Source organism: Pithys albifrons, chromosome 6 (assembly GCF_047495875.1).
Source record: "Pithys albifrons albifrons isolate INPA30051 chromosome 6, PitAlb_v1, whole genome shotgun sequence".
In the NCBI taxonomy this organism is placed as follows: Eukaryota; Metazoa; Chordata; class Aves; order Passeriformes; family Thamnophilidae; genus Pithys; species Pithys albifrons.
In genome coordinates this window covers 46,221,973-46,249,563 of record NC_092463.1, presented here as the reverse complement: position 1 = coordinate 46,249,563, position 27,591 = coordinate 46,221,973, and the positions used below count along the sequence as shown (strand labels likewise).

The following is a 27,591-nucleotide window of genomic DNA, read 5'->3' as shown; positions in this document are numbered from 1 at the left end:
GCACAGTGTGGCAAAACTCAGATTACTGGAGTGATTTGCTCCAAAATATAAATTGCCTGGGTAACCAGGGAATGAGAAAGAAATTAAGTTAATACTATCTTAATAGCCACTTCAAACTTATGTGCAAAAAGCCTTCTCAGTGATCTTTCATTATTTTCCTGGGTTTCTAATTTCTTTTCTAGAACATAGTTTTGCATATGCCTAAATAAAAATCAGGGCCATTCATTAAACTTACGTAGGTGAGACTTGAAATCTTCTCATTCAAAGCAGTATTTTCTTAGTTTTGTTAGCTGAGTCTCTCAGGAAAGGAAAATCATGCCTTTTTAGTGCTCATTGTTTAAAAAACATTGGTTAGGGTACTTTTAGCATTCTGTATTACAAAAAGGGGGTGGTGAAATGTATGTGGAGGATATTGAATCACTATTCACTTGTCTTACTCTTTCAGTGATGCTTTAACCCAACTGGTTGGCATCAAGTACTTAATTCACATTTCATATGTATTAAAATATTTTTGTTTTCTAAGTACTCACCTTCATCCTCAGGATATCTGCAGGAGTGGGGGAACTGTTGTATAGACTATTTCCCCTGAATATATGGAGTATGTTTCATGAAGCAAAGTAGTGTGTTCTTCCTTGGTGAAAGGTTCAACTAAAGCCAGGACACTGTCACTAAACTACAGCAGATTCCGTGTGACACTAAAGCTTTTTTCTAAATGCAGATCCCAAAATCCAGGTAAGTGAGTATGCTAAAGTAGCATCACTTCCCTTATATCCAGGTGCTGCTACTGTATTTAATTTCTTTTGCTTGACATTGGAATAACTTCTCTGCTTTTGTCCTAGGAATTGTATTGAGAAACATGAAAATTCAGGGATTGTAGAAAAAAGTGTAGATGGGGTTAAGCTCTTTAGTAAGTCAAGTTAGTAAACTTTATTCAAGGGTAAATAAAAACAAAACATTTACTTTAACTTGCTTGAATTAAGGATTAAAAGAGGAAATATCTTCAACTTTTCTTTTCATACTGTTGGACCTGAACACTCTTCAGAGTGTTGGGGATTCCAGCTTTGAGTTTGAAAAGCACAGCATGGTTGTGATGCTGGAATTAGGGGAATATGAGCCTCTGTATGAATTTGGGGTGGGCTGATTAGTTCTGTCACTCTTTGCAAGATATGGAAGCACAGAAATCACAGGTAATATTGCATTTAGTGACTCATTTCTTGATAGCTGAATTAGAAGAAATTGAGAACTCGAAGCTGCCAAAACTTACTTTAGTTGTTCTGTAAACCTTAGTATGAGGAAAACCAGGAAGATAATCTTGCCCACAGCCTTTAAGTGGTGCAGTTCACGTAACTTGGAATGAAAATGCAGGTTACCTGAAAAACAGGTCCTGGAAACCTCTAATGAAAGCGAAGAGCCAGGCAAGAAGTTCCAAACTGCTTTGGTTTTAATTTTGCAGTTGCTATTTTAATGGGAGAGTCCACTCCAGTTCTGGCAGCAGCTCCAGTTGACCCCGGAGCTGCAGAGGCAAGACACTGATGGGCTCCGAATTCCACTTCTGAACTGCAAATGACCTTAAGTATTCCTTTTAGCAAGACTGTGATTTGCATGAAAAAAAGAAAGCTAATAACAGACATGAATGCACTGTCTATACAGAAAGAACACTGGTGTCCTGGTTAGAAATTGCTGAGGTAGCTTTCTCCTGCCTCCATGTATTTTTCATGTGCCTTAGAATTTCATTTGCGTCCAACTTTCAAGGTTTAATCCACAAGGGAAAAAGGAGAATGACCTTGGAAAAAAAACATAAATCCAAACCCGTGCTCTCTTTGATCTAGTACTAGTGAATAGAATGGAATGAATGCTTATAAAGAAACCTCTGGTAAGATTCAAGCATCTAAAGTTCAGACTGTGTCTTTAAGTTACAGTAGTTGTTTTTTAAACGTTCAAACAAAAAAGTTAAAACTTTACTACTACAGTCAGTCAGTATTACTGTTTTTTTTACATTTCCAGAGTTAGTACAGGAGTGCAGGACTCAGTTACCCTTGCAAATCATCTGGTGATTGAGACAACAGTAGAACTAAAGTGTAAGTAAAGCTTGTTAGCTAATACTTAAAACAGAATTTACCATGCTGTTGCATTTCATGTGAAGGTGGATCCTACACTGGATAGCTGTGCCTTGCTTTATTTTTTGGTTATATCAGATAATCGTGAACATGGATGTGTTCCTAGTTTATAATGATGAGTCTTCATAGTTTTATATTTGAATGAAATATTTATACATGGCAATACTTCCATCCTGCCTTTGCTTGTTACTTTCGGGTCTAAATTTTTGCTGTCTTCCACCATGGCATCCTTGCTCCATGATAGTACCGTGTTAATGTGGCTGAATTATTGCTGAATGTAAGCCATTCCTGGATAGAGGAAGGTCAGATTCAAATAGACTTGAACTTCATCTGGTTAGTTAATTTTAAGGAAAGCTGCTATGGTGGTGGTGTGGGTTTTTTGTTTATTTCTTTGGTTTGGTTTTTTTCCTTCTTCGCTTTATCCATAATGCAGCTCCTAATCTGTGCTGCGGAGGAACGGTCTGAGCCAGTAAACCATCTCTACCACCAAGTGGAAGTAATTCTTTAAACCATCCTGCAGGTTCTGAGGCAGACTGGAAAGGTCCTGATTGACCAGAGCAGGCCGAACACCCTTCACAGGGAGTGCTGTAATATGTGCACTGCAAGTATCTTGTTAATTTTGATTGCACTGTTGTTTCTAGTTACTGTGCAGTCCTACTGTATTGAGTTCAGAAGGCAGCTGTTCTGGTGCTAAACTGTGGTATTTAGACTCTGAAGTTTTCAAGCAAAGTGGAGTAGAGAAATAACAGAAAGACATCTTTTTTAAGGGGAGTAATAGTGGTTTTCATTTGGATAGTTCTAGCAATTGAAGTCTGTGAATAGTGTCTTAAGAATGTGTGAACTCTTTAAAAAAGTACTTTAAGCTTAGCAGGCTTCTAACTCTGTTTCCACATGACATGATTGAGACAGTGATGTTCTCTCCCTTTTTGGAGCTCTGCTTCTGACCATGGGTATGCACTTAAAATGCTGAAATGATAACTCAGGAAACTTCTGTAAAGCAAACAGTCCAGGTGACTTGTTTGCTTTTTCTACTCCAGTTAATCTCTTGACTCACAAGGGATTGGCAGGTCTGTCAGACACACAGACCGGAAGGTCTACAGATGAAAACTGTGTGTGACCTTTGTCAGTGTATTACATTGAACTTCAGTTCATGTGTATGTTGGTTACTAAAATAGCCTGAGAAATTATCTTTAAGATCCTTTCTGACCCAAGCTATTTTTTGATTCTGTGATCTTTAGATTGACAGAGACCATCTGTTAAATCATGGGAAAATATCAAAAAACAGCTTTGCAGACACAGGTCTTTAACATGGAAGGTGTAAAGTTAAATCATTGTTCTCTTTGGCAGGATACTTGAAATGCTTTTGAGGTGCATGGTTTAGTTTTTTTAGCTGAAGATACGTTTGTGACACTGTTGAAAGGCCTTCTCAGCCAAATATTGAGTAGTCACTGACATGAGTTAATAAACATGCTACTGATTTTACTACCCTTCTTAGTTCCTAGTACTTAGACTTTATTTTCCATGAGCAGTATTACCCATGATCCCAAAAGAAACCAAAGTATTGTCTGTCTTGCTTGGAACCTGTGTAAAAAGCAAAATTAAAAATCCTCTCAAAGTGGTGGAAAGTGAAGGTGATTCTTCTATTAGATCTTCATTCTGCAGCTGCTACAAACAGCTACATTGTAAAAAACATCAATTGATAAGATGCTTATTCTTGCCTATTTTGTGTTGATTAAAGCACGGGCAGGTAAGTGTCACTGAAGCCAGTTAAGGGTGTCTCATTGAGCTCTTTAGTTCTTCCAGCGTGAAGCAAAGTAACATTAAACTATCAGGGATTTTCTTAAGGGTGTCTAAATGCTGTCTTAATACAGCTGGTTACTTTGGAAGCCTGGATTTGGTCTGTATTGGGTTTTCCAAATTAGTCTGTTTTCACAGTGAACGCGATTGAATTGCTTACAGATTTATGCTGACATCACTGGCATTCTTAATGCTTATTAGTTTATTTCTGTGCAGGTTTGTAGATAAATTAATGTAAGAGAATAGTCATATTATGAGGATAGGGAAAAACCTACTGCAGAAGGATCTAGTAATGGGTATTTTAGATCTAGATCTGAAGATGTTACTTCATGGGTTGGCTGATAGTTTATAAAAAAAGTCTGGATTTGTGTTAGATTTCAGGCAACTGCAGATTATAAAGGCAGTTTCATTTCAGTGAGGCAATGAAGTTTCTCGAAGTGGAATGTTTAAAGTTAGTTTAAAAGTAAGTCAGTCTTTCAGATGACAAACTGCCTTTGAATTTATTTTCAGTGTATGCTCTACTGAACTGACTTCTTTCTAGCAAGTTTCCTTTCTCTGTTCATGTGTTGTACTTGCTGCAGAACAATCCTTAGTGTTCATGCAGTTGTTGAGCTATTGAATAGAACTTGTTAAAAGTATTAAATTATAAATTTTTTTTTGTCATTGTAGGAAGAAATCTGCTTCATCTAATTCAGTGCTAATTCAGTCCTGCTAATCTGCTAATACTGTAGATTGAAAGATTTTTTTGCTGTTGCCAGGATACCCTCTAATGGGCAAGGAGCCTGAGAGAATACAAAACATTCTGATTTTTTAATTTTAAAATCTTTTGTGTTTAACAGGTAAGAAACTATTCAACTTCACCTACAGCAATAGATCTAGCTTCTGCATCTATAAGGCTTTATCCTAAAGCATTTAGAAACTACTTGAATTTCAAGTTTTTCATGTTCCTGGTGTGCCACTGAAGTCTTACCTGATTTCTGTACATTCACATTTACCACCTTCTAAGCTACAGTTCCTTCTGCAGTTCAGGCTTTGTGATCATTCCTTACCTTTTCTTGCAGCTTTTTTTTTTCAGACTGCTTTCTAGCTGGCTGGTTTGAACTTTCTTTTAATCCACCCTGCTGTTGCACTCACTATGTTCTTTCTCCACCCTGCTTTGGTTTACTATGGCAGTCAAGGGTCACCGAGACACACTGTTGTGGATATTCTGTTTGTTTTACAGTGTTTTGCTTTTTGCCACAAGTGAATCTGCTGCCCAGCCTACTTTGGAAGAGTTTCAAAGCAAATGTGTTTATGAACTGTCGTATATTAGGTATGAATGATATTTACCACTATAGGTTATTATATTGAAGTACAGTAATACCATCTTCTGCAACTGAATTTCTTCTACTAAACTGCATGTTTAAGTGGAAAAGTGCCTTCTGGGTAGCCATGCGTTGTTTAGCTTGCTTTTTATATTATTATTATGGAACTCTCTGCTTTTCTTGGTGTGTAGATGTCTTTGTTTTCGTTTAGAAGCTAATTGGGAGAATTCAGAATAGGAAAAATCTTAACTGAATTCTGTGAGCAGTGAATATTTTTGTACTTCTGAACAGTTACGACCTCTTGAATTTTGGGGGATTGATATTTTTGTGTAAACATTAGTTTGGACTTACATACATCAGCATGTCAAAGCTATTGATTATTGGGGCATTTGGTCATAATGGGGGTGGTGGTGGTGTATGCACATGACCTGTGTGTGTATATATATATACATACATATATATATGCATATATATATATATATATATATATATATATATATATGTGTGTGTGTGTGTGTGTGTTAAAATCACCTAGATAGGTGACATTGGAATGTGTCCAGGTGGGTTTTGAATGTCTCCAGAGATGGATACTCCACGGCCCCCCTGGGCAGCCTGTTCCAGTGTTCTGCCACCCTCAACATAAGAAGTTATTCCTCATATTGAGGTGGAGCTTCTTGTGTTTTGATTTATGACCATTGCTCCTTGTTCTGTCACTGGACACCACTGAAAAAAGTGACACCATCCTCTTGGCACCTGAGATATTTATATATATTGATGAACTCCCTTTCAGTCTTTTCTTCTGTCTCAACTCTGAACTGTTCTGTAACAACAGGTGGCTCTCCCTTCTTTTGCCTGATAGGGGGATAAAAGTCCCATTTAATAACCTGCCTGGAGATGGAGTTGTTAAAGGGAATGTTAGGGGATTACTGTGTTCATATGGTTTTCTGGAATGTTTTTCTCACAGTCAGGAAAGTTTGCCACATGGTGTCTCCTACTAGCATTTCTCTCAAGAGGAAAGTACAGTAGTAGTTAGGAGAGGAGCACGTGTGCTGCAAATGAGTGTAATGTCTGGAAGTAATCCTGTCTTAAACTTCAGCATGCTTATTGACTATTGTGCAGTTTATCTCTTGTATTCCAAAGCATCATTTGTTTACCTAGGAATTCTTGATGGTATTTAGGGGAAGATGCAGTTTGTGAGACTTTACCTGCACATATTTCAAAGTGCTGAAACATTATTAGCTTTATATACAAGGAAGGCTCCCTCAGTTTGTGAATCTTAGAACTTATTGGTCATAAGGTCTTACTAATACATGTAGAGGATTGTAGAATGGTTCAGCTTGGAAGGGACCTCTAAAGATCATCTAGTCCAGCTGTCCCTGCAGTGTGCAGGGACGTGTTCAAATGAATCAGGTTGCTCAGAGTCACATCCAGCGTGACCTTGAATGTTTCTGGGATGTGGCATTCACCCTCATTGTTAAAAAAAGAAAAGTCTTCCTTATCTAGTCTGAATCTAGCCATTTTTTCATTTTAAAAATTAAAAATTAAAACCATTACCCCTTGTCCTATTACTATGGCCTTACTAAAAAGTCTGTCCCTCTTCTAAGCCACCTTTAAGTTTTGAAAGGCCACAATGAAGTTTCCCTGAAGCCTTCTCTTCTCTAGTCTCAACAACCCCAATTCTCTCAACTTTTCCTTGCAGAGGAGGTATTCCACCCCTCCAGTTGCTTCTGTGGCCTTCCTTTGGAGTCACTCCGACAGGTCCATGTCTTTCCTGTGCTGAGGTCTCCAGAAGTGGCCGTAGTACTGCAGGTGGGGGGGCTCACCAGAGTTGCTTTTAGTGCAGCTCAGGATATGATTGGTTTTCTGTTGTGGTTATATGTTGCTGACTCATGTCCAGCTTTTCATCCACTAGCACTGCCTTGTCCTTTGTCACACAAGAGACCTGCCTTTGGTGAAGTCATGCTGACTGTGTCAGATCACCTTCCTGTCCTCAAGGGGCCCAGTGTCCCTCAGTGTGCCCTTCTGTGCTGTGTGCCCCGGCCTCTCACCATCTTGAGGGTCTTGGCTGGTTATATATCCCACATAGCAGGGCCTTTCTTGGACTGGGAGGGCCAGGAGAGGACAGAGGAGTCCAGATGTAGTTGGCAAAGTGCCAAATAAGAGAGCAGAAAGCATTTTTACAGTTATTTTAAGATTGTTTATTGCCCAACTTTGAAAAGAGCTAACGAAGCAGCTAGAAAGGACCTTAATGGTTCAGGCCAGCTTGTCTTTCTGTAGGGCTGCCGTCTTCTGAGGGTTGTTGTGTTTGGAGGCTGTTCTGACAGGAGGGTGCTGACCTGGTGCTCCTGTGGTGCCTTGGTGGAGGGGAACCCTGGCATGATGTGGTGGTGGCAGGGAAGCCATGCTGGAGATGGATCCATTTCCATCTGTTCTTCTTGATCTTTGGGTGGTTCTGCCTCTATGGGTTCCACATCATCAGTCGCATGAGTGATGGCCATCCCTGCCATGTGGCTGATGGCGCTTCCACTGTGATGATGCCTCTTCTTCCTCTGCATTGCCTGCAACTACCCATCTTCCTTCCCATGTAAAAGTTGGCAGCTGCTTGCCTTGCTCCTGGGGGCCCTGTTTGTTTCAATCATCCTTGAAATCTGTGGGCCTTGAAACTTAGCAAAAAACTGAGGGCAAGCTGCAGAGGTGCCTGTATTAATAGGGCCTGGAACAAAAGGCAATGAGGGGCTTGTGACATCAGGAGGCCACTGTGGTGGTGATGTATGTGGCCAAGTATGGCTGTCCTGGGCGTTGGGGATGTTGTGACCTGCAAGATGTCCCCATGGAGGAGAAGGAGGGCTAGGTGGATTGAGGGCCCCTTTCGGTGGGATTGCTCCCCTGTTCTTGCTGCTGCTGCCCCTTGGGTGCAGGGCCTGCCCTCCGCCTCCCCTCATGTGCCGAAGTTCCAGCCTGCTTTTATCCCATGTTTGGGTCCCCTGGGTGAGGCAGTGGCAGCGGTTTTGCAGAAGGGTTGAGGATTCTTGTTAACCTCCTACTGTGCAGCCCCCTGTGCCTGACAGTGGCTGAGAGAGGGATGAAGCATCCAGAAATCCCACAGTGAAGCAAGAGGTGCAGTGAGCCTGCACAAGGTCTCCCAGCCTTCCATTAACAAATTGTTGGTTGGTTTTTTTTCCCTTTCAGTATCTCTTCTAGTTTGATATGCCCTTAGACTAGGAATGTGCCTGGTATTAGAAGTACGTATTAAATGGTTGAAATAAAGTGTTTGTATTTTCTCTTCTATTCACTTCCTATTGATTTCAAACCATCTGTTGGCTCCTTTCGCCATGAAGTTTCTTGAAACTTCACTAGCTTATAATAAGGTAAGTAATGGAGTATTTATCAGAATTTAATTTCTGCTAGGTCTCATGTTTGTGGCAAGAGCAGGCTCGTCTGACATGGAAGAAAGGCTACATCTTGTCTAACATTCACTTGAGCCTTGTATTCTGTGTCAAATTCATCTTACGTTTTGTTTAAGAATTGTAACAGCTGTACCATGAAAATTCTCCTGCATTACTGCTTTTATTGTTTTGTGATTGCTGGGTGCAATATAAAGAACTGTAACTAAATCTCTGGACTTTGAACAGCCACTTATATCTTTCTGACTAATAACACTGAATAAACCTCACTGCTTTGATGGAAAAAAAATTTCAGATAGGTTATTGGGTAAGTATGGTCTCGTATTATTTGAAATATTTAGAAATAAGACTAAGGAATAGTTAAGTGCAGAGTCTTTACACTATGTAAAAATCATACTATTTTAGTGGGATAAATTAGATGAAGAATTCCGTATTTTTCACCTGAACTCAGTGCAGAAAAAGCAATATCAGAGTGTTGCTATATAAGAAAAGATTTTCTTCCATTCATACAGTAGAAAAGTGGAAAATTGAATTACAGCATAACTATGTTCTTGCTATAAATTACCATTATGGAAAAGAACCCCAAAACTGAAATCCAACTAAATAGACCTATGGAGTAACTAGTTGAGTTATGTTGAGATGGCAGAAGGGCGTGCTTGGCATTTAAAATAAATCTCTTCATGTATTTAAATGTCTTAGAAGATAATTTACCAACATTTTTCATGATAAAAGCATAAGAATTTATCTTCGTCATTAGTTTGCTCTTACTCAAACCTGCCTACTTACTTGGCTTTTAGAAGGCAAGAAATTGTTGGGATTGGAAGTGCTTTTATCATTAAGAAATGGAAGACCATTTTAGAACCTCTGATGGCATCAAGGACTCCTTTGGTGCTTGCTCTTCTTGCATCCAGCAACTAGGTTGTCTTGTGAATTGCTAGATGGGATTTGTAAAAACCTGTTTTGCAGGAGTGGGCTACATCAATTAATGTGTTTTAGTCCTGGAAGGGTTTGTGGGTGCAAGAGTAACTGATGTTTTTCTCCATCTGTGTACTGAAATCAACAGTTGAGTTCTGAGTTTGGGCTTGGGTTTTTTTTTTCATTTTTGTTTTGTTTTGGTTTTTTTGTTTGGTTTTGTTTGGTTTTTGTGTGTTTGAGTGTTTGTTTTTTTCAGTAATGCAGTCCTTGTTACCACTCTGTATGTTGCATTTCTCAGACTTCCACATATCATGAAATTTTCAGCTTGACACTGATACACCTAAAACTTCTCTTGCTTGAAAAATGAAATGGGGTATTGCAGTAAAATCTATGAGGTTCCTACCAGAAGATGCTCTGTGTATATGCCTGTAGCATCTATCTGTGAGGTCAAACAGCCTTCAGCTGTCTGCTGAGATCCTTCTAGTTTCCCTTCAGAACTGGTTTCGATGCCCCTGGTCTGCTTGTAGCTACTAATACTCAACTGTTACGTGAAAGTGTGAGGTACAAAGTCAGAAGTAACTCACTATAAAGCAGGTTCCTCATGTTTGTTTGACCTAAGTATGATGCTTGAGAGTTTAACTCAAATGAGCAGCTTACTTTAATTTTCTTGTTTCCTGAAAAGACTTTTGGATGCCTTAAAGACTTGTTAGTCCATTTGCAAAAGGTTCAGTATAGGAGGCATTGTCCAAAATTAAACCATATGCTTTCCTGACTGGAATTCACATCTTAGTCTGGTAGCTTGAAAACAAGAATGTCTCTGTTCAGGAAAAGTGTTTGATAGCTGTGATCATTTGAAGCTACAGAGGAACTTACTGGTACAACTGTTACCAAGTGTGTTTGATGGAGGTGCCACTTAAGCACTTCACCTCTAGAGAAAGCCAGGGACTAGTTACTGTTAAAAATACACAGGGTGTCCTTTACTTCCCCTCTAGTAGGAAGAAGATTTCACTTTGATTTTTGGGCTGAAAAGATGGTTTCTAAGCTTTATTTCTTCCCTTTAGCTAATAATAAAAGTGAGGATTCCATTTACCTGTATCTCAGCAGTTGACAGGCTTTCTTGGCTTTGTTGAACTGCTCTTTTCCTTTCAGATATGAGTCCTTGGAATGTTACTCAGCATCCATTCAGAGGAGACTTTCTTCACAATGTTATTTTTCTGGATATTATGTGTTACTTAGGATCTTGAATTCTCATAGGTTGTGCATCAGCAAGTTGGTGTAAACTTTTGTAAATACTGTTTAATGAACTGGATGCCAGACTTACTTACTGGAAAAAACTGTCAGAAATTATGGAAAACTCGCTGAAGTTACAAAAGACAGTCAAGTACATGAAATGGCTTCACCATCTTTAACAAATTTTTTTTCCACATCTGAGAGTTTTTAACATTATCCTGGACTATTTTGCTTCTCGTAGTATTTAATCTTGAGCACATCTCGGTTTTGGTAGTCTTTTGTACCTTGCATTAAATCCAAATGTGTTTTTCTACTCACATTTACGGTGGAGTAACATTTGACCTGTGGAGTTTTTTGTAAATTTGCAAGTAGTGAAATTCTGGGAGGAGCACACTTGTTTTGTGGACAGAAAGTGTAATTCCAGCTCTGTTAATGGGACTGAAAACTGACAAAGCAGGATGATAATTCAGAATTTCAGAACTGGTAGATTTTTAGGGGGAGGGTAGAACAGTACACTCTTAGGACAATAGCAGTACTGTGTTTTGGTTTTAAAACTTCATTCAAAGCTATAATAGGCTGATTCTAGAATATTGCCAGTGGTAATGCCTCAGAAAATTCTCTTCAGGGTTCCTGGACTTTCCCTTTGGCACAGTTTATGTTGTTTATTTTTCCTTATTTCAAAGGACCTGTGCTCCTGTTGAGAAGTGATGGAATAATCTGTGGCCGGCACCTGACATATTGAGGGAACATCCCTAAAAGAGCTTTCCTGGGAGCCAGTTTGTGAAATAACGCAGTAACATGTTTGCAGTAGTATGCCTCTTTTTCTCTTGTTGCTATTTTCTGTTGTTGAATTTCTCTTGAAATAAGTAACTGAGAAATACACTGAATACTACTGAAATGAGCGTTAATCACTACAGAGATAATTTACATCTGGAATTAGTGTTTATAGTGGTTACTCAAAAAGATGGTATTTTCACTAATTGGGGCAAGGGGAAGGGATTTGATCTACTTTCTAGAAGTTTAAAAATTCCAAGCACAAAATATCATGGGACTTTAATAATGCATTACCTTCACTTGCTTACAGTAAGTTTGTGTGTAGCCTTGCATACCCACAAGCTGGTGTTTTTTGTAATAACTAATTTGATTTAAGCTGATTTGTGAGATCAGGTGTGTTAAACCCTTCTTGTAAGTTTACTAACACTTCTAGTACAAAAACGTTTTCTTCTGCTTTTTAACTGCTTAATACTTGCCTGGGATCTCGGATAATTAAAAGTACTGATACTACAATTGAATTTCCTTATTGATTTGGTTTAACTCCCATATCTTTAAACAGAAAGTGGTGTAATCTAGGGGCAAGTATGTATGCTACAACTTCCGAAAAAAGGCAAAGCAAAGTAAGGTGGTATTAAGTTATCAGTATGTGGTGGTGGTAAAAGCAACAATGAAAACCCTAAACACAATTAAATTTCTCCATAGTCAGTATACGGAGCGTTTCAGTATTTAGCCTGAATACGGGAAATCTTGCCAGTAAAAAGATTCACAAAGGTTTTGATGGATCCTTGGACCTGTATCTGTTTTCCAAACTGCTCAAGTCCTAAATTTGACATATCACTGCTATGAGTAGCTGTAGTGTGCATGCTGAATCATTTTTAACTTGGGAATAAGTGCTTAAATGCTACCTTTTAGTTTGCAAAAGAATTGGATATTTCTAGTCTTACTTTCAGGAGTTTTTTTGACTATAAGACTAAAACATAGCTGAATTATTGTCTTTAAGCTTGCTCCTGTATACAGCTTACAGTTTACAGAAGTGTTCTTGCTGAAATAATACTATTCGCCAAAATTCTCTGCCTTAGCTACATGTCCTCACAGCTGATGTTGCTAATGCAGTACCTAATATATTGAATTAATCTTTCACTCTTGGAAAGCAGTTACTAAAGGAGCAAAAGATGTGTTTGTTTCCTTATTTAAGAGTGCTCCTCAAAATCCTGCTACTCTCAATTGTGAGGACAGGAAAGATTTTTCTTACTGTTTTTTAATATCTGTAGTATCTCTTTTGAAGCCACTTGAAATCTGTGTTCACTGAAGACCAGTTAATATTGTGTCAGAGGTCAAGTGTCATGTAAGAGCCCTGTCCTTGGGGCATCAGGGAACTGAAACAAATGCATTTATTGAGTTTAATGAGAGGTGAAAGCAGGAGTTTATTGGAGGTATTGTATACTGATATGCTCTTTTCTGATAGCATAGTTGTCTCAGGAACAACTGTTTGCAGAATGTCAGAGAAACAGCATTAACACATAGATGGGAAAGCATTTCATAGGAAAAGGTGAAACTGCTCCTCCCTGTGCATCTCTGTTAAGAGCTTCTTACAATGATTCAGTGGTTGGGGCCACTGTCCTTTGACATGTTTGTGCAACACATTTTATTGTCCTGTGTTGTTCCTCCTGTGTCAAGTTTGTGGAGGCAGGTACACTGAGAGGAGATACTGAAATTAGCTCCTTCACTTTGATGTATGCTGCCTGCAAGTTAAGTTTATTCCTCTACCTTTATTGGTGTTTTCTTCAGTTGTGGGGATAGTACTGTAGAGCAGTTACACACTGTCCATTGGATCGTCTCCCAGCTCACTTAATTACTGAGCAACTTGTGCAGAATCTAAGACCTGGTGCACAGACTAAAAACAAAGATTGGGAAAAGCAAATTCAATACATTGAAAAGCAAAGTTATACTTTTTTTTAATGCAAATCAGTATGTTCCTTTCGTGTAAGTAAAACGTGCCTAACTTTATCTTTGGATGTTAGAATAATGGCTATTGCTAATACACTGCTATTCTTCTTAAACAGACCAGCATGTTTTGGAAATTTGACCTCCATTCGTCATCGCATATAGATACACTTCTAGAGAGAGAAGATGTAACACTGAAGGAGTTGATGGATGAAGAGGATGTTCTACAAGAGTGCAAGGCTCAGAATCGCAAACTTATAGAGTTTCTGCTGAAGTCAGAATGTTTGGAAGACTTAGTTTCATTTATTATTGAAGAACCACCTCAAGACATGGATGAAAAAATTCGATACAAGTAGGAAAACTTTTGGGGTGGGGGAGATTTGGAGGGTGAAAAGAGGACTAACTTAATTTAGTGGGTTTGATAGTGTACTTTGAATCTCTGCATAGTACAATACTGGTATCTTTTGGAATAAGTTTATTTTGAAGATGCTTTGTGGAACTTGTACATAAATCATTCCAATACTTGCATATTTTTTAAATGGAAGCTTCTTGTCCACAGATGCTTCCAGAACGAATTGCTGTTCAAAGGAGGTGCAAAAAAAATTCCAGCCAAAACTCACATGAAGAATCTTGTAGTTATGATTAATGAAACAGTTGAATGAAAATCCCCATTTGGGTAGTATAGTTCTGTGGTTAGGTTTGATTCATTGATTGGTGAGATGTTTTGAAGATGCTTATTAGAAGAACTGTAGTACTCCTTGGAAGAGTGTAATTACTGATATTTTCCTTTCCTGAGTATGGCCATGACTTCAGCCGGCCTGCTGAGAAGGTTCAAACTCAAAAGTTGATCTGGCAATTCATATAAAAGTACTTCTGCCACTTTTGATCCGTTTTAGTGTTTTCCTTGTAGAAAGCTGCTTTTTGTTTTAAAAACATGTGTAAAAAATAATGTGAAATAAGCTACGCTCCTAGTTGTACAACTTTATCATTTGTAGTAAACCAAGTGCTTCTAGTAGAGTTTGAAGTGTAAGCGTTTTTCACTTAGAAGCCTTAAGCTGCTGGTGCTGTCAAAAGGACCCTTAGTGTGAGTGGGTGACAGTACTGTCAAATACAGGAAGTTACTGGTGTTCGTGCCCTTGTGGTTTAATTACTCAATGTTCTGACCTGCACTTCTGTTGTGAAGCAGCGCTAGCTGGTTTTGCTGACTTTGTCAGATTTTAACCAGTTCACTGACTTTCTGTGTATACTGGAAAATCTGAAGATACACCTTTTGACCTCTTTAATACAATCCCTGTTTTATTAGAAAGGGGGAAACATACTCCTCCCTCACCACTGTTGGTCCAGTACTATCAGTCTGCTTTAGCGCCTTCATAACTTCTTTCCCTTTGAAAAAAAATGTGGCTTCTGAAATGAGAGGTCAGTACTTAAACAGATGGACGTAAACAATAGATCTTAAAAAAAAAAAGTTTGCACTTTCTCCACTTGCCTAGTGGTGTTCTGTTGCTACTGAAGAATAAAGTAGTCTATTTCTTGAAAGAAAACAGAGCTTTGTAGGCTTAATGTGCAGTTTTGTTACCTTGTATTAGTTTATTACTGTAGTGCTTAAAGGCTTGGTCAGAAGCCTTTTATTGGGTTCTGCATTCAGAGCTGGAAGTGTGACAACTCCGAAGTGATGGATAATTTTCTTCTTTTCCCCAGATACCCAAACATATCATGTGAGCTGCTTACATCAGATGTCTCACAGATCAATGATCGGCTGGGAGAAGAAGAATCCTTACTTCTAAAACTGTACAGCTTCCTTTTAAATGAATCTCCTCTAAACCCTCTACTGGCCAGTTTCTTCAGCAAGGTTTTAAGTATTCTTATAAGCAGAAAACCAGAACAGGTAAATGTTTACAAGCTCACCAAATTCACAAATGCTCTGACAAAGCTGTAGTTCTCCACAATTTGCTTTAACAGTACATGTTTGAGGGATAGCAGAGTTAAAAGAGCACCATCAGCTTCCATGATGCACACAGGATTAGAAAATACAGTTGGATTTGCATTAATTACTGTTAGAGGTGAAGGTAAATTACTTGAACCAGTGAGAGTGGGTCTAACTTGGTGTGAAGAATTATTACAGAACAAAGTGAGAAATGTTTGGAGACCTTGCTCAGAATTGCTGCTGTACCCTGTTCCTGTGGCCCAATACTGCAAACAACTGTAGTGACTTGACTTTCAAACCTGAGATATTACTTGTATTATGTCAAGGCTTTGCTGTGATGAGTTTTGCTTGCTAAGCAGGGTTGAGAGTGATTTATATCCAAAAGAGAAACTGACTCTGCCATGAACTAGAAGTAGGTTATGGTCAGTAAGTTGGGCTTGAGAGGAAACCCAGGACATACTGCATATAGTTTGGATCTGCCCCATGCCAGTTTTGCTACTCTCTAGCTGTATATTATTTTGTCTTGTCTTGTAATGCAAGCTTTAAGTAGCAGAAGTGTTTAAGAAGTTCTCGTCTATTTTGTCTGTTAGGTAGTAGAGAGAAACTAAAAGTAGTTGGTGTAATTTATCATGTAAAATACAGAGAAGCAAATACAAGTTTGCTTTTTAATTTCTAGATTGTGGATTTTTTAAAGAAGAAGCATGATTTTGTAGACCTCATTATTAAGCACATAGGGACCTCTGCTATCATGGATTTGTTGCTCAGGCTACTGACTTGCATAGAACCTCCACAGCCCCGGCAAGAAGTGCTAAATGTAAGTAAAATTTCTCAGAATTTTTGTCGAGTGGCTTTTCTTCTGCTGGTTTTACTACGTTTATTTCTTAAATGTGCTGAAATTAGCTGTGTGGGGGTTGGTTTGTTTGTGGAGTCTTTTTGTTGTTTTTTTTTTTTCCGCTTTAAGCTGCCAGTGCTTTTCCAGTGGAGCCCCTGTGCTGCTGGGCCCAACTTAGAATGCAAGTGGCTGGTCTCCTCCCCAGGCTTTAATATCTAACTTACAACTGACAGATGCAATTTGAAAATGTTTTGGACCTTGCTGAACATTCTTTGGCATTGAAGTGTGTTTTAAAATTATACCTAAGGCTTTGTTTTTTATTATGGCTCAGAAACACTAATTGTACTTTTTCCTTTTTTCTGAAGTGTTGTTAGTCCTTGTTTAGAAGTACTGACAGTAGTGTGGTTTGGGGCAGCTGTCAAAAGGCTATTTTCAATTTTGTAAATGGATTTATTTCATTCACTTGAAAAAAAATTTATACTAACATCCACAAACACTTTTACAGTGGCTAAATGAGGAGAGAATAATCCAGCGGCTTGTGGAAATTGTACATCCGTCTCAAGATGAAGATGTGAGTATTAGTCTGTCATTCTTCTGGGTCTGTCTATTCAGCTGTATAACATGCTGTTAGAACTTTCAGTTTTACTGTTTTCTGCTTGCTATTTTCAGGATTTAAATGTGGTCATTGGAGGGTGGGTGTGTTGTTTTGTGTGCCTCCCTGCCCCCTTTTTGAGATTCACGTCAAAGCCTTATGCATATTTGATGTTTGAAGAATCAACTCTTAATGTTTTGCTACCTTAATACTGGAAGTAGATTCTTGCCTCATACCTCAGTGGGGTTTTTTTGTCTTGTTAAAGTCTTAGTTATGGCAGAAAGACACTGCTTGAATATTTTTTGGGTAGGAGTTACTCTTGTCCATGTTGAAACTTTCAGGTGTTGTAATTGAAGAATTGTGGTCCAACATGTTATTACTCTTGTAGTGAACAGCTGTGTTCTTCTGTTTCAGAGGCATTCAAATGCATCACAGTCCCTCTGTGAAATTATTCGTCTCAGCAGAGACCAGATGCTACAAGTACAGAACAGCTCAGAACCAGATCCATTGCTTGCAAGTTTAGAGAAGTAAGTTGGTTTGAATTTCTAATTTTATTCTCACTTTGTAAAAAAAATAGTTTTTAACTTTTCAACTTCAAAACCTTCAGAAATGGCAAGCTCTGCTTTTAAGGTGAATTTTCTTGTCTACCCATAGTCTGTTTGTCTAACTTAAAATCACTTGGCAAGTAAGCAGACATCACCTGGAAGACTTTCTTGTGGGGACATGGGGAAAGAGATGTCTCATTAAGTATTTCCTGTGCTGCCCAGTTTAATGGGAACTCACGTATGGAGGTCAGCTTGATACTGTGCAGACTAAACGTACAAGACTTTGACTTTGTTCTGTTACTTGTTTTAAGTTAATCTAAGTTATGGTTCTGCCAGAGAAGATCCCCCTGTACTCCCTTCTCCCTTGTGCTGGTTATAGATTTAGGTTTATTTTGATATTACGACAAGCTGAACCAGGTTTTTGATCTGACTGAAAACTTGCTTTTTTATATTTTTTTTTTTCATTTTTTGTCAGATCAAAAAAACAGATCAGTGGAAGGAATAGAAAAATACGATTGAGGCATTGAGAGTGGGGGTGATTTGTCCCAGTGGTACCTGCCAGCCTGAAATGGCTGTGGGTTTTCTTGGTATTAATCCCAGTATTAATTTTACGTGGGCAAAGGATAGCTACTTCTGCTAACAGCTGTATCCTGAAAGTGGTGTTACCTGATGCCAATGCTTTTCTTTTCAGGCAAGAAATCATAGAGCAGCTCCTGTCTAATATTTTTCATAAAGAAAAAAATGAATCAGCAATAGTCAGTGCAATCCAAATACTTTTGACCCTTCTTGAGACAAGACGACAGACGTAAGTGTCATTATTTCCCTTGAATTGTGCCTGCAGCAGCAAAGTGTCTTCGTGTACCTTGACTGAACCATTTCTGTAGACTGTTGTAGCTGAAGGAGTCAAAATGCAGACCAAGTGATTGTGGCTGGTGTTACTGCACTTTCACCAAATGACTGGTCTTTCTGCAGTTTTTTCGGGAAGCTACTTTTAAGTACCACTTGACAGATCAGACTAATTACATTTTGTCAGTTTCTGATTAAAAGGATTAGTTTAAATATGTGTAGTGCCATGAGTGAGTATTGATTTCTTAAAAAGTTGTTTGTAATGTTATTATATCTTCATTTGGAGAAACTGCTGAACAGATCTCTCTGGTACATTCAACTTATGTTGTTTGGGATAGACAAATGAAGCTATTCATCTGCCTCAAGAGAGCAAATAAAACTGTTAATTTTTAATCTTAAAACTACTTCTGAGATTTCAAGTACAATAAACCTAAAAATAGGGCTAGTGTTGGGGAAAATCTTGTTCAACTATTACTTCACTCTTGATTTATATGTGTAACCCTATGTTTTGGCATTTTTTTGCCTCTTCATTGTTTTCACATCCTTTCAGAACGGGTATATACCCCAAAGATGTTTTGCAACTAATTTTGATACTAATTATTAGATTCTGCTTCTGTGTGTTTTAGATTTGAAGGCCATGTAGAGATCTGTCCTCCAGGAATGAGTAATTCCACATATCCTGTCAACAAAAGTGTTTTAGAAGCCATAAAAGCAAGACTTTCATCCTTCCACGAGCTCCTACTTGAGCCTCCAAAAGTAAGTGAAACCTTGTGTTACCAAATTAATTGAAGCAAGATACTCATTATGTGACTGTATTTTAGGCAGATTATAATAACAAACAAAACCGAGTCTGACAACTTTAGGGTGCCTCCATTTTTAACAGAGAGGGCCAAAGTGCACATAAAGACCAGAGATGTTTGGAAAATACCTGATAGGGGGTCAGGGTAATATTAAAGTTTATTTTAGCCTAGAGAAAATGAGAACTCAGTTTCTGAATCCACAAGAGAAATTAAAATGCAAAGAAACTGTCTTAAAATTGTTGTAACAACATGGCAACATACAGATCTGTATTACAGTAAAAGCAGAGTTGCATAAGAATAGCCAAGCAGTTTCTAATGGTTGGACTTACTGACTTGAATAAGTCAGCTAGTGAGGTTATCAAATAGGTTGCTCATTTTCAGCACTAGTTAAATGAGCATCCTTAAATATATTTCTTGTTTAAGAAATGAACTAAATGAACTAAGAGAATGTCAGTCATCTTTTTTCTGCTGCAGGGATGTCACTGGTCAGGCAACAATACGACAGCCAGGGTTACAGAAGGGAGTAGTGGTCTCCTTGCCAAAATGTGTTTGTGCCTTAAGATAGGAAGATATTTTCATTATTAATTCCCCTGTTCATTTCATAATTTCCTACTGATTCTTCTTTTTGACTGGCACTGTGACCACAGTTTTGGTTTGTTAACCAGCTAAAATTAAATAAGACACCAGAGATGTTGGTTGCTTAATGAAATTGTTTCCAAGGATAGGAAGTTAGGGTTGCTGAGGCATTATAATATATTTAGAGACTGTCCACCCAGCTGTTCTATGCATATTGTAGCAATCTAGACTATAGTTGGATTAATCAGTGAGAATCATTTCTTAGGAACTATGTCCTGATTCCTTTCAAGGTTAAATAGAATTCACCCACTTGACAATCATTTTTACAAAGTCATTGTTTTCATGTGGCTGTTTTTTAGTACTTCTTGTCTATAGTTTTTTGCAGGGTGAGGGTGAGACAGTTGTTCAAAGACTGGTGGCACTTCTCCATCACTGTGTGTAGTGAGGGTGAGGTGATTGTTTTAAAAGATATTTTAATGCTTTTATGTGTTTACCTTTCTTTTACAGAAAAGTGTCATGAAGACAACCTGGGGTGTACTGGATCCACCTGTGGGAAACACACGTTTAAATGTGATTAGATTAATATCTAGCCTTCTACAGGCAAATACAAGCAGTGTGAATCAGGAGCTTATAGAACTTAACAGCATAGGTGTAATACTGGTGAGAATTTAATGCTGTCTTATTTATTTTTAAGAATTGCTTGTTAAGATCTTACCTGGTTTTTCTGTCACTACAGATAATTTTCCAGTCTAACTTTTCAGCACTTTTGTATTGTGTTTCTACTGCTTGGTTTAAAAACTTTCAGTACTGGATTTTACTGTTAAATTAATCTATCTGTGGTCAGTGTTTTCCTATGGTCACTTGAATGGTTCTTATTTGCTGCACCTTCATAAATACATGAAGTTATTTTCTTAATAATCTTATTTTCACTTACATGTTCTCAAGTTTTCAGCCACATTCAAAGCTTTACTGCTGTTTTCATTCTTTACTTAAGTTGTTCTCTCAAAATGCCATTTCCTCACTTAATATGTGGCTCACCAAATTGTATCTCAGCACTGGCCTATAAATGAGCAGTTATTCTTGGTAGCTGGTATGCCTTAAAATCTCAAAGCAAGGCATAACAACAGGTAACTTGTTGCTCTGTGCTAATGTTCTTCGAGTACTTCCTACCTCATACTTGCACTATAGCAGATGTATTCTTTGTGTTTAGGTTCACACAAGAAATTCAAATGATGGTATTGATTAAAACGTAACTAGCAGATCATGTAGAACTTAAACTGGTTTCTGAACATGTCTTGGTTTGAGCCTATGACAGAACAATATGTAAAGTTTAAGTAGGCAGTTGCAAACTTAAAGCACTAATAATAGTGTTTCTATCCCAGATTCTTTTAGTCCAAAATCCTCTTTTCCTGCAACTGATTAATGCAGTACAATTGAAATGTTGTTTTCATCTCAAATTTTCTTCACAATTGGGTTTGCAGGTAGATGCAAACTTATATACAAGTAGCTAACTTCACTGTAGCCAAAGTTTTTCCTAGGTCCATTGTCTAAGGGAATGTATATGCTATGAATATTTGCATTTTCTTAAAATTAGATTGTTTTGTAAACAAAATTCAGTGAGGTTTGAACACACTTTTCTGTTGCATGTTTCACATAAGGAAGAAAGTAATTGTAGCTCTGTAAACTTCCGTACTTCATGATGTTTATTGAAACAGCTCATGTTTTACTGTGCAGACTTGCCTGTTAGGAAAAATTATGGGAAGATGTCATTAGTTAGTATAGGAGGACTGAAGGAAGATTGAACAGCTTTAGCTGTACTTGGAATGAGACTAAGATTGTTTAATGCTGTTCCTGTTGCTGCATGTATTCCCATAACTCATTTCACTTTACCAGTGACAGAGATCTTTTGCAGTAAGTAGCCTAAAATAACTAGGCCTAAAGCTTGAAAAAAAATCTTCCTATGTTTAAAACAAAGAAATGGGGAGAAGCAGAAACATGACAAAATGAATGATTCGTATTGTACCTCAACCTCAGTGTTTGTCTTGTGCCTTGTTAATAATCTTAAACTACATCTAGAATATCTGAGGTAGCTTTCTGTAATAGAAGAATAAAATCAGTAGATGATGAGTTCAAAACAGGTAGATGTGATTTTGGAAGGAATCTCACTGAAGTAAGAGCACATTTATAAAATGGTATTGTAGATGCTAGGAAGGGTAAGTGAACTCAAAAAAGATTAATTAGTCAAGGACTTCTAAGGTTGTAAATAACCCTTCTGAAATCTTGAGACTTTCTGGGCTGCAGGAAAATTTTAAGTGTGAAGCATCATTTCTCCCAGTCTTTGTAGTCTGAAAGTGCTTTACTGGTGACCCCTGCAGCAAACCCAGTACACCTGAGTTCTTACTTTGATCCAGTATAGTATTCCTTGAGTTCAGATAATGGCAAGGACAAGAATTAACATTTTTGTAGGTCACATTTTTTCTTGTGCAATAATATGTAGTTAAAACTTGAAGAATTTCTCCCAGTGTAGTCATTTCAAAAGATTTGGTGGGTTGAGACTGTTGGTTATGTTTAATGAAAAGGTCTTGGTTTGTGTAAACCTCTGTGAATTTTTTTCTCAGGACATGTTTTTTAAGTATACATGGAATAACTTCCTGCACACTCAAGTAGAAATCTGTATTGCATTGATTCTTGCAAGTCCTCTTGAAAGCACGGACAATGGCACAATTACAGATCAGGATTCCACTGGGGACAATCTCTTACTGAAACATGTAAGTTGTGTTTTTTGTGAATCTCTTGAATTTTCCTGTTTCCAGGCTATTGTAGCAGTTATTTTACATAAAATATACTCTAGTTTTACTTAAGGTGTAGAACGAACAAGAATATCTTTCTGGTTTTGCTTAAAAGTCAGTTCAGGGTGTTAAACCTGAAACTACCATTGATTTTTGTTGCCCCAGAGTGAGCATGTATGCAAAGCTGCAAATACTTATTTTCCTTGAAGAAGTTCCTCTTATTTTTAAGCATTAAAATTGCTATTTCAATAGCTTTATACTACTACAACTCAGCACTTACAGACAGGAGTAGAAATAATATAGGTTTAGCTTCTTGGTTTCTGATTGTGGTCTGATTGCTGCTTCTGAATTTTAAATCCACTAGTGACAGATCCTGAACCTGAAATTAGTTGTCTTGTGGACTTAAGTATCAACTGTAAAATGTATAATAGTGTTGCACTTTACCATTACTGAGCATATTTTGCTTTTTTGCCAGCTCTTCCTTAAGTGCCAATTAATAGAAAGAATACTTGAAGCGTGGGAGATGAATGAGAAGAAACAGTGAGTAATTAGTTTTCTCATTCCCTGCAATTGTCTACATAAGACTTGAATTATGAAATGAATGTATAACCAATTCAGAAGTGATCTGGCCAGTTCTAAACTCACTCGTATGTTGGTATTTGAATTAAAGCTTTCTCTCATACCTTTTGTAGCATTCTAATGCTTTCCCCCCTAACCATTTGAGAACACAATAGTTGTCATTCTTGCCATGTATAACATATTACTATGATCTTCAAAATTTACCCATGTTCAAGTACAGAAACATATTGTAAGTTTTGAGAGGACAAGGAAATACTTTTCCCCAGTAAGCTATTGAGAATTACTTGTGAACACATCAAGGCATAGCACATACTGGGAGCCATCCAGATGCCTAAGTAGTTAAATCCAAGTTCTGAGCAATGGAATAACTTCTAAAACTAAGTGTTTAAAAGGGTGTAAGTTTCAAGGAGCTAACATTGTCTGAAACAGCTTTTGTAACAGGTGAAAAAACCTCAAGTTTTCCCCCACGGGGCTGAAATGGTTCTGAAGGCTCATAAGTTTGGCTCAGGAGATACTGAACAGTAAATGTTAGCTCTGACTTGTCAAAATACAGAATTAACTAACTAGGATAGGGTTTCTGGTTTGCTGGTGTGTTACTTGAGACAGTGTCACTCCTCTTCACGTTCTTGTTCCTATCTTACGTGAATCAGATAGTAAATACATGGCTAGTGTAACTAACCTGGCAATAAGGATGCTGAAGAGGGGAGTACAGAAAAAAGGAATGTGACTTGATGTAACCATAGGAGATGTGCTCTCCCCAGGGTCTTCTTTTTCACATTGATCCTCCCGAGGTTATAGAGAACTGCCAACTTTTTCAGCAATAAGACTCATAAGAAAAGTTATTTCCATAACTCCAGCCGAAAACTTAACTTTTACTTGGATAAGATATTCTTGATTAGTGCTTACCATATGAATGATTTAGTTACACATTTAGTCTCATGTTTGCAAATACTAGTAAAGAAAATAGTGTTTTAAACCTTCATGCTTTTATCTGTAAGCAGATTGTTGTAAGTAATTCACTCCTTTATCCAATTTTATAGAGGTATGACCCCAACAGTTAAAGATAAATCTTTATAATATAATGGATTTTTTGCTTAGCTGTTTGAGGAAATGGTATTTCTTTAGTCCTTTTTTATTCTATCACTTAATATTATTTCAAGCAGCTCTAGAAGCTTAAGGGTGACTGCTGGTAAAAATCTGATGTAGTGCAAAGTTGCTTGATTCACAGGGATTAATAAACATTTACTAACAAGATACATTTGTATTCCACACTTTTTCGCTAGGCAATGACAAATCAGTCCCGTTTGTCAAATACAAACACTCTTTATGGCATATCCTGTATTAGAAACTATAACCTTTGCCATCGTCTTGGAGCTTTTTGTTTTGAATGTACTTATTACCTAAACAGTCAAGGGAATAAAACAGGAATCTCTGTCAAGTTGTTCCTGTAAACATTATAATAGTTGGATTTGTGATATCTTGCATTGGCATAACATAATTTCAGTTACGTCATGTTAGATGATGATGGAGGAAAATCACATCATGTGGTTTGTGTTTGCATAGCATAAGCTACTTCCTGAACTGCTGTCACTTGATGAAGGTTTCAGTCAAACTCATTGGAGGTTTGTGTAGCCAGTTGAGTGGGTCTTTCTTGGTTTTCATTTAAAACACAAAACCTTAAGGTGATGCAGCCAAAGTCTGGTTAGCTTGCAGCTAAGTGATAGAAAATCCGTTCAATTTGGACCTCTCATTAATCACTGTTTGGTCAGATTTAGAACGGTTCCAACTGATAGTACGTTCTATCATCTGATAATTCCTGTTTCTGCAAAGCAGTACTGTCGTAAGAAATATACAGTTAGTCATGTAATTTTACCTTTAATTAGCATGTAAATGACATTCCCAAATTTCAGGAAAGCAATGGTCGTAACTGGACATGCTTAATGCAATGTTAAGAAATTCGGAAATACTAAAGCACATTTAAGAATCGTTTTCCCTTTTGATCATGGGCTCAAAGCTCTGAGGGAACGTTTGATGTATTGGGGTTCTGCAAAATACTCTCAGCATCAGAAATTTCCTAAAAACTGTGGATCTGTTGCAAATTTTGTTGTTATTTTGATAATGCTGTACATTTTTCTTTCTACATACACACACAAACATTAAAGTATTTCTGTTTCCCTTCTGGTACTTTACATACTTGTTAAGTTGCCTAAACTGGCTCTGTAGTGACACCAGTTGATACCGTCGGTTCTTGTGTATTTTTATGAACCTTTGGTTTTAAGATGCAACTCTCTAGCTTGAGAATCCCTCTGCTATTTATCGTATGGAACTTCTTGACTGTGGTAGTGTTTTATAACAAAATACAGTTGCACAGTTACTCTGAGTATGGGCAGTTGAATTCCTTTTGTCTCTTGCAGGGCTGAAGGAGGAAGACGACACGGCTACATGGGCCATCTGACAAGGATAGCAAACTGCATTGTGCATAGTACAGACAAGGGGCCAAACAGCACACTAGTCCAACAGCTCATTAAAGGTACTGTTTAATGGTCTGAAGTTTCTTTCCATACCTTTCATTATCAAATGCTGAAGAAATTAAATTAAAAGGTAACTATTGAATAAAAGAAGAACATGCTGATTATTTCTGAACATTCAATTTAAAACCAACTGTCCTTGAACATGCTTAAGTTCTTGCTTTGTATTTTTTTTTCCAAACAGTATCAAAGCTCCCTGAAATAGATGCAAAGACAGGCCGACCTGCTTAATTTGGACTTGTTTGCTAGATGGAGTAATTTTTATGGATTTAGGAGGATGTATCTATTCTTACTAGTATTTTTGATTGAGCAAAACATTTGAAAAATTAAATGATGCTTCATTGTTGATAGTATTAAATTGTTTTGGGGTTTTTTTGTTTCCTGTGCTAGAGCTTCCAGAAGAGGTCAGAGAGCGATGGGAGACATTCTGCACAAGCTCTTTAGGAGAAACTAACAAGAGGAATACGGTGGACCTGGTAAGTAGTGATGGATAAAGTATGAGAATTGCTGCTGCTTTACTTGGGCTCTGTTTTCTTTTTGTCAGCAGCACTGTCAATCTTCCAAAATACTGTGTACTTAGGAGAAGGCCATCTAGTTGCTGAGCCATGGAATTGATAATTCTTTAGTTTATTTTTAAATAAAGCCATATCATTAATACTTTGTACGGTCATAGTACAGAAATTTGGTTTGTAGTAGCTAATCCCAGACAATCTCCAAAAATGAGGATTTCTTTACAGCTTCAAGTTAGTGTCCTTGAAAACTCCTGTCTGCTTGAAGAGTACAACTAAAAGTGCAGGAGCTGGTGTTAGTAACTTTATCTACAGGATGTACATGACTATATCTGTTTAATGGGAAAATGCTGCCTGCATTCTACTGCATGTGGTGCTGACCTTGCTTTAGTCACATAACTCTGTATACTGTTGTGCACCTGGCACGTTCACTCTGCACGCAGCTGTAGTGGTTACTTTTAGAAAGCACTAAACTTAAGTGGAAGTATGAAGAGGTTTTGTGTAATCATGTTAGACATACAAGTTTAAGAGTAATCACTTGGAGACTTTAATAAGCAGAGGCTGTTTCCAGTGTCAACAGACCAATTCATGCATTTTAATATACCTGACTTCTCCAGCAATGCAGTGCTTTGCAGGTGGCTTCATTAATTAAGTTGTGCTCCTCCTATATTAATTGGCCTATAAAACTAACAGATTGTTGCATTTGCAATTTCAACATAATATGGTAAATGGAACGTAATACTAACAAGTGTCAATAGAAACAGTAGAAAAGTCATCTGAAACTGTGCAATTGGACAGAACCAAATGATGTACATGAGGCATTTTTTCTTGAGTCTATGACTGCAAAGAAGTGCATGGTGGTTGTATGTTAATGTTATTTTTCCTCTGGTCAAGACCAAGAGAAGGATTACGTAAAGAGAAAGAATTTTAGGCTGACTTATAATAAATAATACTAATGAGCTCTTTAGATACATAATCATTTGCTTGGGTGTACTTGATGTAACAACAGTAAAACTTCATCAAAACTTACCTTCACACTCTACAATTTTCAGTAGAATAGAAATACGAAGCATTAAAACAGTTTCTTTTGTCTGAAATGCCATCTGGAAAACTTGGTCTTGGAATTTCGAAAGTCAGGATTTGTTTCTGCTTGCCTGATTGATTCTCATGAGTCTTGGATTATCATTTAGTTCAAGATAGTCAGTAATGGACAGTACAGTGTGGTGTGGAAGATGCAAAAAGATCTCATAGAAAGCTCAGCTTACTATTTTACTGAGTCAGGTTTAAGGTACGGTTATTAATTTGGTGTATCCTGAAAGCACAGCTCCACAGCATTTCTTCCCAGTCATGCTGTCCCCCATACTTTCAATCTGTGCTTTGCCCTCTGTGGATTTGTCCTCTCAGGTATAAACTTGGACAATTTGGTATGTCTGAGTGTTTTAAGTTCTTCGGCAAGTTCATGAAGACGTCCTGGGTTAAAATAACAGCTTAGCAGAATAATGTTCATACTTAAAAAATCATACAGTTCATGTAAAGTGCAGATTTGCAATGTCCCCCGAGGAAGATCTCAATCACATGTATCTTAA

The 27,591-nt window shown here is 37.6% G+C and overlaps 1 protein-coding gene across 5 annotated transcripts in view; it reads left to right on the top strand.

The window, feature by feature from the left end:
- PPP6R3 (protein phosphatase 6 regulatory subunit 3) overlaps positions 1-27,591 on the top strand; it is a 55,959-nt gene that overhangs the window by 7,539 nt on the left and 20,829 nt on the right. For 2 of the 5 annotated variants that reach the window (XM_071558696.1, XM_071558693.1), the window contains exons 1-13: positions 11,472-11,577; positions 13,605-13,837; positions 15,184-15,370; positions 16,086-16,223; positions 16,747-16,812; positions 17,248-17,360; positions 18,070-18,183; positions 18,851-18,980; positions 20,108-20,260; positions 22,219-22,368; positions 22,865-22,929; positions 25,383-25,498; positions 25,887-25,972. In XM_071558696.1, the coding sequence (XP_071414797.1) occupies positions 11,566-11,577; positions 13,605-13,837; positions 15,184-15,370; positions 16,086-16,223; positions 16,747-16,812; positions 17,248-17,360; positions 18,070-18,183; positions 18,851-18,980; positions 20,108-20,260; positions 22,219-22,368; positions 22,865-22,929; positions 25,383-25,498; positions 25,887-25,972 (1,563 nt within the window). In that variant the 5' untranslated portion in view covers positions 11,472-11,565. Of the gene's footprint in view, positions 1-11,450; positions 11,578-13,604; positions 13,838-15,183; positions 15,371-16,085; positions 16,224-16,746; positions 16,813-17,247; positions 17,361-18,069; positions 18,184-18,850; positions 18,981-20,107; positions 20,261-22,218; positions 22,369-22,864; positions 22,930-25,382; positions 25,499-25,886; positions 25,973-27,591 lie in introns of those variants that run through there. The other 3 variants (XM_071558691.1, XM_071558695.1, XM_071558694.1) reach the window with 3 other exon arrangements.